Raw genomic sequence first — 20,655 nt, 5'->3', positions numbered from 1 at the left:
AGTTGAGCAGATAAAAGATGAAATATCTCAGCTTCATCCTGTCTGCGCTCAAATAAAATTCAAGTCAATGTAACTGTCCCAACTTTTTCTGATTTGTGCTTGTACCATGATATCATGAACCTAAAAGCATCTTGAACACAGAGGGAGGGACCGACCGAGGGGCGTGTGCGCTCGTGTGCGTGTGTGCGCGCTCATTGTCGGTGGAGCGTCGCTCCCCGTAACACACACACACACACTCACACACACTCACACACACACACACTCCATCCTACACATGCACACCGCACACACTCACACACGCGGTGTTTTGTGGGATTAGAACAGAATCAGTTGGGTGTTTTCAGGGATTGGCGCGCCGGTGGTTCAGATCCAGAGACTCGGGTTCGGGATTTTCTCTGATTTGAAGGGCAGGAGCGGGAGGAGGAACCGCCATACTGACCGAGTGAGTACACACCCAATTATTACCCAATTATTAACGAAATATTAACGAAATATTAGGTCGAATGCGCGCGCGTGTTAACGCACTGACCTCCCCGGTGTGCGCGCGCGCGTCCGCGTGTCCGTTCGGTCGCACAGACAAACGGATGAAATAATTCGGGGTTCGATCTGCACCCTGTTGAAACCCGAAACACTGACGTGCGTGGGCTGTGTGTGGTACACGGTGTTATTTTAAAGTGTGTGTGTGTGTGTGTGTGAGTGTGATGGGTGGGATGCTCTAACATGGCGCGCGCGTGTGTGTGTGTGTGTGTGTGTACAGTTATAGCTCCTCTGATAACACACACAGTGGATGTGTGATTGGTGCTGCACGGATTATTCAGGTATGTTCGGTTATTATTGTGGTAATGTAGTGCAGTAGGTGTGTTGGGTGCTGGTGGTGGTGGTGGTGGTGTGGGGGGGGGGGTGTAGGTGTTGTTTTGGTCATTTATTGATCTGTACTGGCAGCCTCGTTTGTGCTGCTGATTCTCCTGTAGGGAGAAAAACTTCAGCAGGTTTTCAGGACGTCATTTCCTGTATTTGTAATTAAAATGCAATTAAAAATGTAATGAAATGTAATTAATAATAATTAATAATAACCGAGTCACGTGTCACTGTGAGTTTATGGGCTGTACTGGTGCAGAAATGTAGGTCTGAGTGGCTCAGGGGTTAAAATACTTGACTAGTAAACAGATTGAACAGAACAAAGCAGGTTCGATCCACCCCACCCACCCCTCCCTTCAGGTTAGCACTTGTTGGGCCCCTGAGCGAGGCCCCTCAGCCCCCGGTTGCTTGTAGTGAAGCAGTCAGAGTCACTTTTGGATTGAAAAATCAGCTACATGTGCAGAATTTTCTTCCACTAATTTTCACTCTGATGTTTATTCAATGGGGGAGGGGGTGTACAAACTTTTGCATCAAACAGTTTACTGTCCAGTACTGACTGATTGATTAATTGATTGATTGATTGATTGATTACTTTATTGATCCCTATAAGCATGAATCACTGTTTTTACTAGTCGTGTGTTTAAACTAAAATAATTAATTAATTTTGTTTATTTCATTTCGTCTTTAATTTTTAACACATCTGCGTTGTCCTGGTCAGGGTCGCAGTGGGTCTGGCTCCACCCGGAAACACCTTCACACGTCCACATTTTTTTTACATTTACGTTTACATTTGCAGCATTTAGCAGACGCTTTTATCCAAAGTGACTTACAGTACTGTGACAGTATACAGTCTAAGCAATTGAGGGTTAAGGGCCTCGCTCAAGGGCCCAACAGTGGCAACCTGGCAGAGATGGGGCTTGAACCAGCGACCTTCTGATTACTAGTCCAGTACCTTAACCACTAGTCCACAACTGCCATTTAGTTGATCCAAACTTACAAACATGACTAAATACAACAGAGTATTAAGGGTTGTATTTAAGGTTAAGGGCCTCTCTCAGGGGCCCAACACTGGCAACTTGGCAGAGGTTGGGCTTGAACCAGCAACCTTCTGATTACTAGTCCAGCACTTAAGCGCCGAGCCCTCTATATCACGATCTATGTCTGTGTCGATGCCAGGCGGCTGATAGCACCAATGAGATTCTGAGCAATTGAGGGTTAAGGGCCTCGCTCAAGGGCCCAACAGCAGCAACCTGGCAGTGGTGGGGCTTTAACTAGCGACCTTTCGATTACTAGTCCAGTACCTTATCCACTAGGCTACAACTGCCATTTAGTTGATCCAAACTTACAAACGTGACTAAATACAACAGAATCAGTTGAAGGTTAAGGGCCTCGCTCAGGGGCCCAACACTGGCAACTTGGCAGAAGTGGGGCTTGAACCAGCCACCTTCTGATATTTAGTTCAGCACCCTAACCGCTGAGCTCCGACTGTCCTCTGTTTTACACTTCTGTGTCGACGCCCGGCGACTGATAGCACTGCTGAGATTCGAACCCTCACAGCAAGAAGGTCCTGGGTTCTGCCATTTTGAGTTTTGCATGTTCTCCCCATGTCTGTGTGGGTTTCCTTCACAGTACAAGACAAATAAATGCAGTCAGGACAAACTGGAGCTACTAGAATTGACCCTGTGATGGACTGGCGGCCTGTCCGGGGTGTTTCCTGTCTCTCGTCCAGTGCCCCAGACCCACTGTGACCCTGACCAGGATAAACCGGTGGTAAAAACAGACACTGAGTGAATGACTGGTTTGTGGTTTACAGTTCTGGACGATGTTCCTGCCCCCGGTGTGTTGGTGACCCCTCACCCAGTTCTGCTGGTGTGGGTATCAGCGTGATCCTGATATCAGGGTTTGAACCGACAGCTCTCAGCGCTGACATGAACCATCCTGTTCCTGTTTACTCCCACCAACACACACGCTCAAAAGTATGTGGACGCCCCTGATAATGACTGACCAACAGTTACTAACAGCTGTAATAAATCAGTCATATAAAGGAAATCATATTCAGCTCTGGGATGAACCGGAACATCAACTGAGACTTTTAAAAACAAGCAGTATTATTGCAGACGGACCCTCTGTGTGATCTCAGCTAGAACAGCAGCCGCTCTTCTGAGAAGCTTCTCATGAGACTTTGAAGTGTGTCTGTGGGGATTTGTGCCTGTTCTGTTGTAAGGCTGGGTGCTGATCGATCAGTCGGTGTTCCGCTTCATCCCAGAGCTGTTAAGTGGGGCTGAGCTCAGGACTCTGTGCAGGACACTCAAGCTTTTCTTCATGCTGGAAGAGGAAAGGTCCTTCCCTAAACTAACTGATTTATTCCACCTGTTAGTGACCGTTCAGGCTGAATCTCGTGAATCAGTCATTAGAAGAAGCGTCCACATACTTTAGTTCACGTGTATCAGTCCGGACTCCCGGGTGCTGATCTGACTCCCTGACGGTGACGTCCACGCTGAGCAGATCTTCCACCTCCCTGAATTCCTCTCAGCAGATAAGAAGGTTACAGAGCAGATCAGTGAAGCCTCTGTGTTTCATTAGCATGTTCGCCCCGCCCCGCTCCTCTTGCCTGACGTCATGCAGTCCGAGAGAACAATGTAGTGGAGTGGTTTCCTCTGGGATTTACGGATCAGGTTTCTGACTCCAGCGGCTCAGAGCTTCCAGCTGTGGAGGATCTAATGCGACCAGCAGATGTGTCCGCTGAGAAGCTCCTCTCTGGATTTGTGACCATGACTGCAGTGATGCACTCTTATTCAGTCGTGAAATATTCAGTCGAGGTCGTGACTCACTAAACCAGTTCTTTATGGACGTTAATCCAGTTAAACACCACCGTTATAACTCCTCCACCACACTTCACAGCTGACACTACAGGTTCTCCTCTCTGGTCTCTGGATCTCAGACCTGTGTGCAGCTGTGAACATGCAGTCGTAGACGTTTGAGACAGGATGTTTTGTGAGCCTGTGTGGCTTTTCGGCTGAGCTGTTGTTGCTCCTAGAATTGTTTTGTATTTTTCCCCAATTTATCTCCCAACTTAGTCATATCCAATTCCCCAATTGAATTATACTTCCTCTCTACTCCAAACCTGACAGAGGAGGGTCGTAATTAACACACACCCCCTCCGACACGTGGTCTCCTCCTGTACTGTACCCTAATCCTCCCTCATCCTCCCTCATCCTCCTGTACTGTACCCTCACCCTCATCCTCCCTCATCCTCCTGTACTGTACCCTCATCCTCCCTCATCCTCCTGTACTGTACCCCTCATCCTCCCTCATCCTCCTGTACTGTACCCCTCATCCTCCCTCATCCTCCTGTACTGTACCCCTCATCCTCCCTCATCCTCCCTCATCCTCCCTCATCCTCCTGTACTGTACCCCTCATCCTCCCTCATCCTCCCTCATCCTCCTGTACTGTACCCTCATCCTCCTGTACTGTACCCCTCATCCTCCCTCATCCTCCCTCATCCTCCCTCATCCTCCTGTACTGTACCCTCATCCTCCCTCATCCTCCTGTACTGTACCCCTCATCCTCCCTCATCCTCCCTCATCCTCCTGTACTGTACCCCTCATCCTCCCTCATCCTCCCTCATCCTCCTGTACTGTACCCTCATCCTCCCTCATCCTCCTGTACTGTACCCCTCATCCTCCCTCATCCTCCCTCATCCTCCTGTACTGTACCCCTCATCCTCCCTCATCCTCCCTCATCCTTCTGTACTGTACCCCTCATCCTCCCTCATTCTCCCTCATCCTCCTGTACTGTACCCTCATCCTCCTGTACTGTACCCCTCATCCCCCTGTACTGTACCCCTCATCCTCCTGTATTGTACCCCTCATCCTCCCTCATCCTCCTGTACTGTACCCCTCATCCTCCTGTACTGTACCCCTCATCCTCCCTCATCCTCCCTCATCCTCCTGTACTGTACCCCTCATCCTCCTGTACTGTACCCCTCATCCTCCCTCATCCTCCCTCATCCTCCTGTACTGTACCCTCATCCTCCTGTACTGTACCCCTCATCCTCCTGTACTGTACCCCTCATCCTCCCTCATCCTCCTGTACTGTACCCCTCATCCTCCCTCATCCTCCTGTACTGTACCCCTCATCCTCCTGTACTGTACCCCTCATCCTCCCTCATCCTCCTGTACTGTACCCCTCATCCTCCCTCATCCTCCTGTACTGTACCCCTCATCCCCCTGTACTGTACCCCTCATCCTCCTGTATTGTACCCCTCATCCTCCTGTACTGTACCCCTCATCCTCCTGTACTGTACTTCTCATCCTCCCTCATCCTCCCTCATCCTCCCTCATCCTCCTGTACTGTACCCCTCATCCTCCTGTACTGTACCCCTCATCCTCCCTCATCTTCCCTCATCCTCCTGTACTGTACCCTCATCCTCCTGTACTGTACCCCTCATCCTCCTGTACTGTACCCCTCATCCTCCCTCATCTTCCCTCATCCTCCTGTACTGTACCCCTCATCCTCCTGTACTGTACCCCTCATCCTCCTGTACTGTACCCCTCATCCTCCCTCATCCTCCTGTACTGTACCCCTCATCCTCCCTCATCCTCCTGTACTGTACCCTCATCCTCCCTCATCCTCCCTCATCCTCCTGTACTGTACCCTCATCCTCCTGTACTGTACCCCTCATCCTCCCTCATCCTCCTGTACTGTACCCCTCATCCTCCCTCATCCTCCTGTACTGTACCCTCATCCTCCCTCATCCTCCTGTACTGTACCCCTCATCCTCCCTCATCCTCCTGTACTGTACCCCTCATCCTCCCTCATCCTCCTGTACTGTACCCCTCATCCTCCCTCATCCTCCCTCATCCTCCTGTACTGTACCACTGCGGGATTATGAGGGGTACAGGGATTTTAGGATCTATGATTTCAGAACTGAGGAATGTGAGTATGATGTTAGAACTGAATTGAATGAAGACACATGTTCAGCCGTGAGTGTGTGTGTGTGTGTGTGTGTGTGTGTGGTTCAGGAACCTCAGTGTTTCTCTATAATGAATGGAGGAACGTAAACAACATGATACTCAGTAAAATATTAAATCGTCTGTGATTAACACTCACACACACACACACACACACACACACACACACACAGTAATTAAATAAATGTGATGAATGAATCTCGGTCCTCGTGTATTAATAACATAAATTCTTTGACCAGTACAGGTCCAGTAAATACAACACAAGAAAGTGTGTGTGTGCACTATATGGACAAAAGTATGTGGACGCCCCATCTAATGACTGAATTTACATTTTAGCCACAACAGTCACTAACAAGTGTAATAAATCAGCTTCTGACTAAGCAGTAACAGTTTAGGGAAGGTCCTTTCCCATTCCAGCATGAGCGAGCTCTATAAAGACGTGAAGAAAAGCTTCCTGCACAGAGCTCAGCCCCACTCAACAGCTCTGGGATTAACCGGAACACTGACTGATCGATCAGCGCCCAGCCGTACAACATCAGAGCACAAATTCCCACACACACACAGACACACTCCAGTCTTGTCTTGTGAGAAGCTTCTCAGAGCAGCGGCTATTGTCCTAACTGAAAAGGTCACACAGAGGGTCCGTCTGTTTTATTACCGTTGGGATGTTGGACAGGCTCATGGTCAGGCGTCCGTATACTTTTAGCCGTATAGCCGTATTTAATGAGCTTTACCCCACTGCTGGGTTCAGATCAGCCCTGGTCTACCTTATGCCAAGTTCACACTACACAACTGAATCTCTTGCACCCGGGAGTCTTTCAGTCGGTGAATATTTCACACTACACGACTGATCGGCGATAGGGGGTTTCACACTACACCATCCATCACCAACTGGAATCGCAGGCGAGCTTCTCTGGTCTCCTTTTTTTCTTCTTTTAAACAAAAACACACATGAGAAGTGACACCACGTCCAAAAATGCACGTCAGCAAGTAGCGAGTGATCAAAGTGTTTGTGGTCTGATGTGCAGCGTAAAATCAAAGAGGAAAAATAAATGAATCTGAGTGGATTTGGCAACACGAACAGTATATGGCTTGTTCTGCAGTAAAGTGGATGTTAATGAATAATTTTGTAATGCAGCGTGGGTGTTATGTTTTGTAGAGGACGATCAAATCAGAAATACTACGTGTGTGTGCCGGTGTATCCTGATATAAACTATATCCTCTCCTGCATTTCCCCTCACACCGTATCCTGTGTTCTCATTGGCTGTTCGACATGTCACTCATTCCCAGTTGCCCATCTGAGATCAGATATCTGACGTGCTAGAAAACTCGATCCGGTCGCCGAGCGGTCGGCGAGCCGGTCGGGTCGAGTTGTTGGATAGTTCACACATAGCGACTGAGAGCCGAGTTTTGATCGCCGAGTGAACGCTGAGTTGCTCCCGACCCGGAAAATCAATCGCCGACCAGTCGCCGAGCGAAAATCAGGGCAAAAATCGTGTAGTGTGAACTAGGCATTACAGAACTCATCAAACCTCGTTCTGCACCCCGTACCCTTATAACATCCACAAATCCACCAATCAGAAGCTGAGGAAGACGAGCATCAAGGTTCTTCTCTGCAGCATGACTGAAGATCTTCATCAGCTCTTTACTACAGAACGTACTGATGCTCAGTCTGTCAGAACAACCTTCAGTTCTTCAGTTCTGATCACAAACTTTGGTTCTATCAGGGTTCTAGAAGATCGGTTCTTGTACTGGTGTGTATTTGTAGTAGAGCAGGGACGTCCAAACTACTCTTTTTTTGAAACGGCTTGCGAGGTGTTTTAGAAATAAAATGAAACTCGTGCCGCTACTAATCAGGTTATTAATCAAAAACTGCTTGAACTGTTTGACCTCTGGGTGGCGCTCTCACATAAACCAGATCTAAAACTCTCCCCGTCTTCTCCCCCCCCCCCCCGACTCAAAACATTAACGTCACACCTACATTAATGTTCCCCAGTTCCTGGATAAACGCGGCGGCTCCAGAGAAACGAAAACTAGACGCAGATTTCAGGAGCGCTGAGAATAAGGGAAGTGGGTATGTTTCATTTAAAGAAGGGTAATAATTCTGAGGTTAGGATTATAAACTGGTGAGTGAAATCACGACACTGTGGACGATCGATCAGATGTTATACAGTAATTTTATTTCTTTTATTACTGAAGACTCTGTGGCCCCGTGGTTGTGGCCCCGTGGTTGTGGCCCCGTGGTTGTATTATTATCTTTACTTCATCTGAACCCCAACAAGAAAAGTTTGGACACCCCTGATCTAGAGTGAGGAAGAAGTTCTGGAGAAGAACGTCCATCAGTCCATCAAACACTGGAATCTCTTGTTGATGACAGTATTCAGACCCTCTGGAGGTCTCAGGTCCTCCTGGTTTCATCTCTAAAGCACTGTAGATGTTTCTTCAACCGTTTTATCTGTTTAATTCTCTCAGACGTGAACGTTTGTACTGAAGTTCAGAACGTCGTCATGCGTCGCTGTTTTGCTGGTTTAGCTGTGAGCACTGGAGCATGTGATTAGCCGGTTAGCTTGTTTTGGTCCCTGCAGCGGCGTGGAGATAGAGAAGCTCTGTTAATGAGGAGCAGGTCAGGAACAGCACGAATGCTCTTAATAATAAAAACAACATTACACAGAACCACACTGTACAGCCAAAAGTATGTAGACGCCTGACTGTGAGCATGTTGGACGTCCCCTTCTAAAACCATGATGTTCAGGATGAGTTCCAATCTCCAGGTGACTGACTGAGGGAGGGGCGAGCAGATGTGGTTCATCTCTAATGCAGTTTGTGGTCTCTATGGCTGGTCTACATCTACATTTATATTTTCGGCGTTGAGCAGACGCTTTTATACAAAGCCTTGCTCAAGGGCCCAACAGAAACAACCTGGCAGTGGTGGGGCTTGAACCAGCAACCTTTTGATTACTAGTCCAATACCTCAACCACTAGGCTACAACTTCCCTAGGAGCTGGTCTAGGAGCTGACACAGCAGTGGTGGAGGTCACATGAAGCATAGTGTGTCTCTCCATATATGATATGGCCCTGTGTTTTCCATTTTTAAGGTGTGTCTGTGGGAATTTGTGCCCATTTAATTTAAACAGGCTGTGCTCTTCCAGTTCATCCCAAAGCTGTTGAGTGGGTTTGAGGTCAGGGAGTTCCTCCACATCTGATAACGATGTGTGTGTGTGTGTGTGTGTGTGTGTGTGTGTGTGTGTGTGTGTGTGTGTGTGTGTGTGAATCATTATGAATGTTTCTCTCTGTGTTCTTTAATGTGATTCTTTGTTAAACGTTCTCACCTCGGTTCAGTTCAGGGACGCCACGTTCCCAAAACGTACGATAACAGAAATTCGGTTACAGTCGGGGTCAGAAGTTCGGGACGTGAATTTTAGTTATTTTCTGCGACTGTGTTTTTGACGTAATGATTAGAACAGAAACAGCACCGTCCAAAAACTTTTAACCATTTTTTGTTCTGTTTAAGACTCTCTTTTATAATTGATCTCTTTTTTAAATATTTGAATGAATAAAAACGTGAACGCTGTGTGATCAGAACGTCTCTGTGGACTCGGCCAGCACCGTTTCTGTTTGGAGCAGGTTCAGGTTTTATCAGTGGGACGGTGTGGTGTATGATGTGGTTGAGTTTGTGCAGCAGAACGTCAGGATCAGGATCAGGGTCAGGTTTAGGTTGGAGTGCAGGTTCAGGTTCAGCTGGATGTAAGAACATCTGGATTGGATGTGAGCAGGAATGTAAACATCGTCACTCCAGAGATCATCGTCCATGACTAAACTCTCACTGCTCGTTTCTCATCTCGTCTCTCCTGCACTCACTCATTCACTTAATAAAGGTCAGATTTAACCTTGAACATTTGTCGTCGCACCCAGGGTCAGTTCCGGGCCTCGTTTAGGTGAGGACGTCTTCATTACAGGAACAGTCCAGCTGAACCCAGGCTTAAAACATCCTTCTAACAAGCCCAAATCTACCAAAGCTGAGATGTAAACAGAATTAGGTCTGGAGTAAAGATGCTAGTGTGAGAAGTACTGTCCACAGTCAAGCCAGCTCTTTATCTCCATCATGCCTTACAGTGAGCTTGTTAAAAACCAATATGGTAGCAGCACCGCCCTCTTTTTTACTACAGTTAGAATGTGCATGTAGGAATTTATGCCTATTCAGGCAAAAGAACACTTGAGAGGTCAGGCACTTGTGTGCAGTCAGTGTTCCAAGTCATCCCAATGGTTTTCAGCAGGATTAAAGGTCAGAGGTCAGGGCTCTGTATAGTTTCTCCACACCAAACCTGCTCCGTGCTCAGGGGAACAATCGTACTGGAATGGGAAATGTCCTTCCCTAAACTGTCATCACATATATAACAGAGACATATCGTTTATTTTACATCACAGATCTGATGAATGAGTGTGCTTAAAATATAAGAACTCAAGAATTAGGAAAGAAAGAGGTGTCCCAATACTTTTGTTCCATATAGTGAATCATTAACACACGATCTGAACGAGGCTCTGAGTTTTTATGTATTTATAAATTTCTGTAAATAAAAGTTTACGTTTAATGAGCCGTGACGTCGTTTTGATTCAGTTCCAAAACTGTTTCTGCTTTTGTTTATATTAAAACGTGGTTATTAATGCATCACAATTATACAAAGATCTCCTTCGTTCTGCTGTTGTTTTTGATTCTATAGGCGGTTTAAGGTGGTTTTCAGTGTGTTAATAATGTTTTATGTTTGTATTTTATCTGAGATAATTTGTCATGGTACAGACTTTACTCTCTGTGGTTATTACTCAGTAACTGGTGGATTTTTGTCTGCTGAAGCAGCAGAACGTTTATTGATTCCTGTAAATAAATTTCATCCCAAGGTTACAGTGATTTTACCAGAGTAAAAGGTGCAGAAGGTTTTTTTTACCTAATGCATTAAACACTCTGGTTACTGTGGAATTCAAAACCTCCATCATCAATCACATTTTGTTGTCGGATCAGATTTGTTTATCAAACATAATAAACCATCAGATCAAACTTATTAATATAAATATTAATATTAATTTTTGTTTGTTGTTTTTCTGCAGGATGTCGGAGGCTCTGACGCAGCAGGAGCGACTGCAGGCCATCGCTGTACGTACACACACACACACACACACACACACACACACTTTAAAAAAGACCTAAACTTGGTTAAAAAGGAGTGTCCTAGTACTTTTGGTCATATAGAGGGAACTTTACGTCACTTTGTTAAGCTCTCGGCTTGATCAGTAAACCCTCATCAGCGTGTGAATCTGAGCTGAATCTGCATCAGTGTGGAATAAGTGTCAGATCCAGGGTTACAGCTCCACATGTATCTGTGTTTATCTGGATTCTCCTCCCTGTTTCACTTTTAAACTTGTGTTACAGCTCCAGCTTCTGAGAAACGCTGAGAATCAGAATCAGCTTCTCCCAGAGTCTAAAACGCTTCTGGTTCAAAATAAAGCTTAACGTGGTTTAATGTAGTAAAAGAAGGAGACAGTCTTCATAGGAAACAACAACACAGCAGAACAAAAACGGTTTTACTGCTTCTGATGTGAATGCGCCCTAACTTGCAGGTGTATGTACACCCAGAGTAGGAGCGGCTGCTGAATCCAGGTTTGTGTAGATTGATGTAAAGCACCAGCGCTGCTGCAGGTTTAGAGGATTTGTGCTGATTCGTTTCCTCTCGTCGTTACCATCACTTTAGTGTGAATTATTAATAATGAGCAGCGTTTAACTGTTCCACCCGTCCCAATACTTATGATCCACCCATACACCTACAGCTCTCCCTCACTCCGTCTCTCTCTCACTGTCTCACTCTCCGTCTCGTGTGTGTCTCTCAGGAGAAGAGGAAGAAGCAGGCTGAAATTGAGAACAAGAGGAGACAGCTGGAGGATGAACGCAGACAACTCCAACATCTGAAGGTTCGAATCTCTAAACATGTTTACATTCAGATCTCCTACACTGTCAAACATCAGGCAACTAATAGAGATGGAGGGGATAGACAGAGGGAGGGGGGGGATTCATAACTACAGCTTCCTGTGCTGTGAGATGAAGTAAAGCTGCTTCCTCTCAAAAACTATAAGTTACTCTTAATGTATGTTCCATTAGCTCATAGATTAGCTCAGTGTGTATGTGTGTGTCTGTGTATGTGTGTGTACATGTAGGTTTTAGTGTATATGTGTGTTTTAGTGTGTATGTGTGTTAGTGTATACGTGTGTGTTAGTGTGTAGGTGTGTGTGTGCGCTTGTGTGTGTACATGTAGGTTTTAGTGTATACTCTTGTGTGTTAGTATATATATGTGTGTGTGTGTTAGTGTAGGTGGGTGTTAGTGTGTATGTGTGTGTTATTGTGTATGTGTGTGTGTTAGTGTTTGTGTACATGTAGGTTTTAGTGTATACGCATGTGTGTTAGTATATATGTGTGTGTTAGTGTATGTGTGTTAATGTATGTGTGTGTGTGTTATTGTGTATGTGTGTGTTAGTATAGGTGAGTGTATGTACAGTGTATGTGCGTTTGTGTACATTTGGATGTTAAGTTGTATGTGTGTGTTAGTGTGTATGTGTGTATTAGTGTATACGTGTTAGTGTAGGTGTGTGTATACATGTTGGTTTTAGTGTGTGTTAGTGTAGGTGTGTGTATGTATTTGTGTTAGTGTCTATGTGCATTTGTGTACATTTGGATGTTAAAGTGTCAAGTGTGTATTAGTGAATGTGTGCACATGTAGATTTTAATGTGTACGTGTGTGTTAGTGTAGGTGTGTGTTAGTGTAGGTGTGTGTTAGTGTGTACGTGGGTTTGTGTACAGTTGGGTGTTAATGTATGTGCGTATATGTGTATACTTAGTGTGCATGTGTGTGTGTGTGTGTGTGTTTACTGATAATGTAAGTGTGTATTGATCCACGGTGTCGGACAGAAGAACAAACACTCACTCATCACTCAGATCCACACACTCATCACTAATGCTTTCTTTACCCAGAGTTCCTGCTGCTGGTCTCAGAACCGTCCTGTCCTGGTCTCGTCTTAGTCTTAATCTCAACCATTAAAATCTTTGGTCTTAGAGGACCATTAGACCATTAGAAGTTCTCAACCATTAAAACTCATGGTCATGTTTTAATCTTCAGCATTATAAGCCTGGAACTTGTAATTAGATGTTTTTGGGACGTTTCTTTATTTTTCTTCTTCAGTTTAATCATAGCCATTTCCCACTCTGCTTGCACCACCCCTGTACTGGTGCAGGAGAGCTGAGACTATCACTCACCCCTACACTACATATGCTGACCTACAGCTGCTGGCAGTAGTGGAGTCTCACTGAGATTCGTATTGCGTACAGAGAGACACCACAAGTCATCCATCACTACTGCGAGGGCACAGTTGTAGGGCAGCACTGAAACCCCATGAACCTCCTGTCTTCCCTCAGGCACAGCCTGTGGTGCCTGTTTGCCAGTTTGATAGCTCAGTCTGAAACTGGAGCTCCAGAGCTGGAGATCTGATGTGAGGAGTGATGGAGCGCTGCGCTGGATGAGATGTTTTTAGATTATTATTTTTATTAGTCGTGTAAGTGAAGATAAATTAGCTTCTTATTTTTACACACGGGCGTGATGAGCGAGAGCTGGAGACCCGGTGTGAGTAGACGTGGACGTTAACTGGGTTCTGCTCCGGCGCCCGTGCTGATGTTTCCTCTCGGCCTCTGAGTGCCCTGCATTAGTCTAATGCTCTACCGTGAGAAGTTAATGGGAGTGTAATGGGTTCTCGTTTCCCTTCCTGACCGATAATCGATTATTTACGGGGGGAGAGAGTGAATCACCATGTCACGTTACAGCCAATCCAGCACCGCTCTAGCTCGTACGGACACAGAGAATCCCAGTTCAAATTCTTCTCACTCGTTCTGTGGTGGTTCCGTCCTGAAGAATGACGTCTTGGGTAACGCTGGATCTGTGGATGGTATCGGTGATGGGAGGGATCAATACTGACCGAATGATCAATCAGCACCCAGTAATACAAATTCTGCCGTCTTTAAATGAATGAACTAGCACAAATTCTGATACACTCCAAACTGTCACATAAAGCCTTCTCAAAAGGAAAGGGCAACTTCACGTCAATGAAAGGTGTCCACATACTTTCAGTTGTATAGTATACCTGCTGTACTACCGTTAAACCGGGGTTTGTTTGAATCTCAGCTGTGCTGTTGACCTGGCTGGGTGCCAGAAATGCCGAGGGGTGTGAGAGGGTTCATCGGGGGCACAGTGCCACCATCAGTATAATCTCTCTTCTCTAGACTGGAGAACTCACCTGTGGCAGGTAAAAAACCCCACAAATAAATAGCCAGACAAATACTACAGAAGGGGCACAAATTCCCACACACAGACACACTCCAAAGCCTTGTGAGAAGCTTCTCTGTGACTCACTGAGAATCTGCCGTTGCTGGATATGAAGAATAACTGGCATCATCACATGTCTGAGAAGGCATTTGTTAATCTGCAGCTCTTCGCTGCCACAATGGGTGATGTTCAGCTGGCACAGAGTGTAAAAGGGAATTGAGTATGTCCAAAATAACAAAAAACTCTTCTTTAAAGCTTTTTTACTGTATTTACCGATTAAATACTTCTGGATCTGACTGTAAGAATAACCCATGACTGTTCCTGTGTGTTTAGTCCAAGTCTCTGAGGGAGCGCTGGTTGTTGGATGGAGCGCCATCCAGTGGAGAGAATGAGTTCCAGAAACAGCTGCATGAGGACGAGATCAAAACCAGAATACTGGAGCACACCGTTCTCAGGTGGGTTCCTTCTCCATACACCATCATTTCATCATTATTCTCCATACAGAAACACAGTGTTTTTAAATAGTAAAACAAATAAAAATGAAGTGGACAGAAATATTGATTCCCTTCACACATTTAGTGGCTGAGCAGCGATCTGGGTGCGTGTTTAGTTCTACATGAGGTTTCTACATTTCTCAACTGCTGGTTTGGGCTTTTGTTCTAGAGCAAAATGCTTCACTTCTCTTTTGTAATTCTCTTAAACTGTGTAATGATTTCATAGAAGAAACAATACGCTGTGAAACACTGAGGAGGCTCACTGATGTTTTGGGGTGGCTTTGTTGGCTTTGGCACTCAATGCGTTGAATTTGCGCAAAAGAAAAATACAGTCCAGTATTTCAACATTATGTCTCACTTACAGTCCATGAGTCCTGCAGAAAATGATCTAAAGTATGTGGACCTCTGACCAAGAGCTTGTTTTAACAACCACTTATTTGTGGTCACTGATTTGATGTGTTGTTGCAGGTTGGAGCAGGAGATCGAGGAGCTCGAGACAGGAGTTCCCGCATCTAAACCCAGCACAGATAAACAAAACGTGAGTTATTATTATTTTGCATGTAATAAAAAGTGTGTTTATTTATTTAGCAATCACAGCACAGTGATTAGCTGAATGCTAATCTGTTCCACTCACACCTGAACAGAACTACAGTGGGATTAGACCCAAACCTGTCAGGTGAAAATCCCAGTTTGTTTACATTTTCTGTTTGAGCTGTTTGTGAAACTCTCGCTGTACTCGTCTATTGCTTCAACTAGACAGTAGGAGTCGCTGTCGCAGTGGTGAGCTGATACCCCATGAGTACCACGCTGCTGCTAACAGCACTGCTTCAGATCAAGTCGATTTTATGTGTATAGCGCTTTTACTATAGACATCGTCTCTAAGCAGCTTTACAGAATCCAGGACACGGGCGACAGTGGCAGGAAAAAAACCCTTAAAATTACAGGAGGAAACCTTGAGAGGAACCAGGTCCTGCCTGAGTTCTGGGGCTTCAAGTCCCGGGCTGGGCTCATAAATACAGAAGGTGTCTGGTGTTACATGAATCTAGTCATTGTGGGGACACATCAGTGCACCGTTAGTGCTGGGCACAAGCCCGGATCAGTAGAAGAGTGGCATCAGGACGGGCGTCCGGTGTAAAAACTGTGCCAGATCTAATATGCATATGAATGCTGCTGTGGCGCCCCCTAATGGAAGCAGTTTGTTTACTCTGGTGATTCCCAGTTGAACCCAGTTTCTTTCTTCTTTCAGACGCCTGATGGTCCTGGAAAACGTGAGTATTACTGATTTATATTCTCTATATAGCCAAAAGTATTTGGACGCCTGACCTTGAGCTTGCCGAACGTCCCTCTATGTGATCTTTTCAGCTAGAACAACAGCTGAGAAGCTTCTCTCAAGACTTTGGAGTGTGTCTGTGTGTGGGAATTTGTGCCCTGATGTTGAATGGCTGGGCGCTGATTGATCAGTTAATGTTCCGATTCATCCCAGAGCACAGGGCTCTGTGCAGGAAGCTTTTCTTTAAGTTCTTTATAGAGCTTGCTCCTTCTGAAACAGGAAAGGGCCTTCCCTAAAATGCTGCTGCAAAGTCTGAAGCATATCATCCCTTTATATCATTAATTTATCACTGAATTTATTTAATTACATTAATTTAATGGACTGGGCTTGACAGACCACAGCTCACGTTTCCTCTTTACTTCAGTCCGTCTCAGATGAGTTCGAGTCCGGAGAAGTCGGTGGCGTTTCTGGATGTTGTTGATATTTTGCTATCTTTTCTAGTGGAGAACGGTGTCCATAAAAACAATGCCGAGAACAAAAACAGCACCAGGAGGCAGCTGACGGGCATCGAGGCCAAGCTGGAGTGCCCAAACCTGGACTCGAAGGCCATCGAGAACGCCAGCGCGGACCACCCGGTCACCATGGTGTTCATGGGCTACAAAAACGTGGAGGACGAGGACGAGACCAAGAAAGTCCTGGGCATCGAGGACGAGGTGAAGGCCGAGTTCGTCGTCATTGCCGACGGAGAGAGTAAAGGAGTGACGGAGGACGGACAGAACGAGGAGACGGCGCCTTCCAACGGTGCCACCTCCACTCCTGAGGAAAAGAATCGGGACGAGGCCGGAAACGGGGGCGAGGCCAAAAAGGACGAGGCGAAGAAAGAGAAACAGCCGTGCAAGTGCTGCACCATCATGTGAGCGCGGTAAAACAAACTTACAAACCGACAGTGAAACCACCGGCATGTGATGAACTCCATCGTACGAGTTAATTCAGCTCCAGTGCTCCACTGGCTCTATATTATATATATACGTTATATATACGTTATATATACGTTATATTATTAATATATTATTATTATCACAGCTGTCAGATTCATTACTTTGCTTCTTTTTAGACCCTTAAACCAGAGATTCGCACTCTTATACACAAAGAGCTGCAGGATTTATTACAAACCAGACGGGAGCTTCACCTGATCTTGTAACGGGGTGGGGCATGCACAAGCGGCACCCCATACCTCTGCACCAACTCAGTGTGGGTCCAAGTGTGGGACCCGCTCCAGAAAGTGTTGAAAATGTGATGGCCAAAAAGTTTGGTGATGCCAGCTGGGTTTCCAGGAAAAGATAAAAGATTGACCAGGTTGGACCCACACTGAGGGCAGCACAGTTCCATGAGAAAGCAGGAGACCCTCTGGAAGAAACCTTAACAAATAGAAACACCTCCACCAGAAGCAGATTAACACTCAACAAGGTGACAACAGCTGACTGTCAGTTAAGTGGAACCGACACGTCAATCAGCTGCACCTCCATGCTCTCTCTGCTGGCCATATTTGGCTAGGCAGAGGGACGTGATTCCATAACAAAATCAGTTTGCGTTATCACTTGGTCCTGGTTTTCAGGTTAAACTTCTGCATGGTCCACATGAAGACCTGCAGCCACTGTGGCTCTTTGTGGATAAAAGTGAGAAGCAATAAATTAATACATTAAAATAAAATTAAACTGTTTAGCACTGTAGCATCTACAGAATCATCTCAATACCCCAATAAACAGTAAAAACTACTGAGAAAAGTAGTGTACTGAATGAAGTCCCAAAAATTAATGCTGAGCTCCAGCGATGTGGGCCAACCAGACTACAGTAAACAGCTAGTTTATTTAAATAAATATTCTGCCCTCATATAAAAGTGTTCAAAGTGTTTCTGACAGCACTATATATTATATATAACATTATAGATACCATATTGTAGAATAAAATCCGGGAATATCTGCAGTGTAATCAATCAGAACAGAAATGATTAGAAGTACTGACGTTAATATGCTAATCATATAATAAGATGTACCTGCAGTAATAACAGTAATGATGTCATTACGGTTACCATTACAAACGCTGACATCCAAAATGATGTCATTAATGATCATTACTACCATGTGACAACGTTGATGATGTCAATATGGTTACAGTAAGAACTTAGGGATTTCGTTCCTTATTTGGTGCCCCGTGTGAGGACATGAACATAATAATAGCACAAACGTTTCAGCTCTTGTATTTACACTGCAGGTACTTCCTGTATACTCATGTATTTGTATGTATGTACCAGATCTTACTGTCCAGTATGAACTTCTTTTTTATTTCTATTACTATTTTTCTATATTTCCGTCTTGACATTTCTATATATATTCTATTCTATTCTATTCTATTCTATTCTATTCTATATAAGTCTATATTTTCATGATGTAATGCTCTAATGAAGTGCTGGTGAGAGACAGCGGGACAGTGTTGTTCAGTGTTGTTTCACCTGTTTGATTTTAAATGAAGTATGAAGGAGATCTCGGTATAAATATGAATATTTCGTAAATATTTCTCACTGTTCTGACTGTAACGTTTTTAATGGATATTACTTTATCTATCAGATTATATAACAGAGTTGTTAAGCTTTTATAATGTACACATTGTGTGTTTTGTTCTGTGTTGGTTCATCTCAGATCACTGTGAGGACTGTTTGTACACACGTGTGCGTTACGTCATGGTAGAAAATATATATATGTGTATATTTAAGTGTATATTTAGGAATGTTTCAATAATGAGGTTTACGATAGATGAAATAAAAGGTCGTCTGATGTTCAACACACATCCTGATTCCAACATTATTAATAATAATCATATTAATATTCATAATTTCATTTTCATGTTTCACCACTGCTTTATTCTCCACCACCCATGCTGAAACCTGGACCAGAAAGAAGGAGATACAGTATAGTCCTTGTCAACATGCCACTGCCACAAGATGCCACCATCACAACAACATGAGCAGAAGAGATCATGATGAACTTGATGGTTTGTTTTAATAGATAGATAGATAGATAGTGTTTAGTAGATGTTTACGTTTAGCAATGCCAGAAAAACATAAAGTGCCAACTATAAAGCGTGGTGAAGGCAGTATGTTGGTTTTGGACTCCTCTTGAATCCAGTAAAGGGAAATATTACTCCCCCATCACACCGTGGCACTCTAAAGATCAACAGAAATAGTTTGATGTGGAGAAACTGTGTGGCACAGAGCCTTTACCAAAACCCCTCAAACATCAATGTTCTTACTGGCTTTTGAACACGTCAGAAGAAACGTTGGTTAAAAGCCGCCACTCTCCGTGAGGACGTCCACCACTTTACTGTGGAACGTCCGGCCCTGAAATGCTGGTTAATTACTAAGTTTTAACAATTGTTCACACTGTCGACACACCAAAACCAGCGTCCAGCTCTGGGTGTCGCTCAGCACCGACTCATTTAGAAGATTCAGGAAAGATGAATTTCAGGATTTTTGTACTAAAGTATCACAAGTCGAGTCTAAATGTGGTGAGAAGAACCTTCATTACTGTGCTGATTTTATACTGAGTTTAGTTTCATCACAAATAAATCAATTAAGGTTTTAATTTTGTGTGCTGTAGACACGATCCTGACTAACCACTGTCATGTTCTTCTTTTTGGGGTCTGATGTCCTTTATTTGGGGTCTGATGTCCTTCTTTGGGGTCTGATGTTCCTCTTTTTGGGGTCTGATGTTGTTTTTTGGGGTCTGATGTTTTTTGGGGTCTGTCTCTTTTTTGAAGTCTGATGTCCTTTTTGGGGTCTGATGTCCTTTTTGGGGTCTGATGTCCTTCTTTGGGGTCTGATGTTCTTTTTGGGGTCTGATGGTCCTTTTTTAGGGTCTGATATCCTTATTTTTGGGGTCTGATGTCCTTCTTTGAGGTCTGATGTCCTTTATTTGGGGTCTGATGTACTCCTTTTTGTTGTCTGATATCCTTTCTTGCGGTTATGGAAGTGGCCACCCTACCTAACACTCTTCAAGTCTGGAAAGTCTTGACCACACAGGATTGAAGAAAAACAGCCATTAATGCTCGTCTCAGTAATAACAACCAATCTGTTTAATGAACTTCAACAGAACGCCCTTCACCACCTTTTCACTTTACTTAAATAATCAGCAGTGATAGCTCAGTGGTTAAGGTACTGGACTAGTAATCAAAAGGTTGCCAGTTCAAGCCTCACCACCACCAAGTTGCCACTGTTGGGCCCCTGAGCAAGGCCCTTAACCCTCAATTGCTCAAAATTGTGTTCAGTCATAATTGTAAGTTGCTTTGGATAAAAAATTTAAATGTAAACAACAAAACACTTTTGTTCTTCTGTTTATATTTTCTTTTAACAGGGATTTAGTACATTTGTGTTCTTAGACTGTTTAAGAATTAATATTATTGAGTGAAACACAAAGATCTTCTGTATTTTATATAAAATATAAATGTAGATTTTAAACAGTCAACGTTCTGTCAGAGAAGTTTTATACCGCCTTTTAAGAGTGACAACTGCTTCCTCCAATCACGCCTCTGTATTATATCAAAGTTCCCGCCCTAGTCCAATATTTGACCAATCAACGCGTGCCGTGGCGTCGTTCCTCCATTTTGTGAGTATATAAGAGTTAGTCGGCGGTTAGCTGAGAGAGCTGGTGAG

The 20,655-nt window shown here is 44.6% G+C and overlaps 1 protein-coding gene across 2 annotated transcripts; it reads left to right on the top strand.

Moving 5' to 3' along the window:
- The first annotated feature begins 212 nt into the window (after positions 1 to 212).
- Positions 213 to 18,792, top strand: palm1b (paralemmin 1b). Of its 2 annotated transcripts, none has more exons than XM_063016590.1 (7): positions 213 to 442; positions 10,933 to 10,978; positions 11,710 to 11,790; positions 14,520 to 14,641; positions 15,149 to 15,218; positions 15,927 to 15,948; positions 16,452 to 18,792. In XM_063016590.1, the coding sequence occupies exons 2-7, from the start codon at positions 10,934 to 10,936 to the stop codon at positions 16,865 to 16,867; spliced, it is 756 nt and encodes a 251-aa protein (XP_062872660.1). In that variant the 5' UTR covers positions 213 to 442; position 10,933; the 3' UTR covers positions 16,868 to 18,792. The 2 variants fall into 2 exon arrangements, with proteins under 2 accessions (XP_062872660.1, XP_062872661.1); XM_063016591.1 differs by lacking the exon at positions 213 to 442 and adding an exon at positions 767 to 818.
- The last annotated feature ends 1,863 nt before the right edge of the window (positions 18,793 to 20,655 follow it).

This window comes from Trichomycterus rosablanca, chromosome 20, assembly GCF_030014385.1.
Source record: "Trichomycterus rosablanca isolate fTriRos1 chromosome 20, fTriRos1.hap1, whole genome shotgun sequence".
Lineage (NCBI taxonomy): Eukaryota > Metazoa > Chordata > Actinopteri > Siluriformes > Trichomycteridae > Trichomycterus > Trichomycterus rosablanca.
This window is presented reverse-complemented; position numbering and strand designations above follow the sequence as displayed.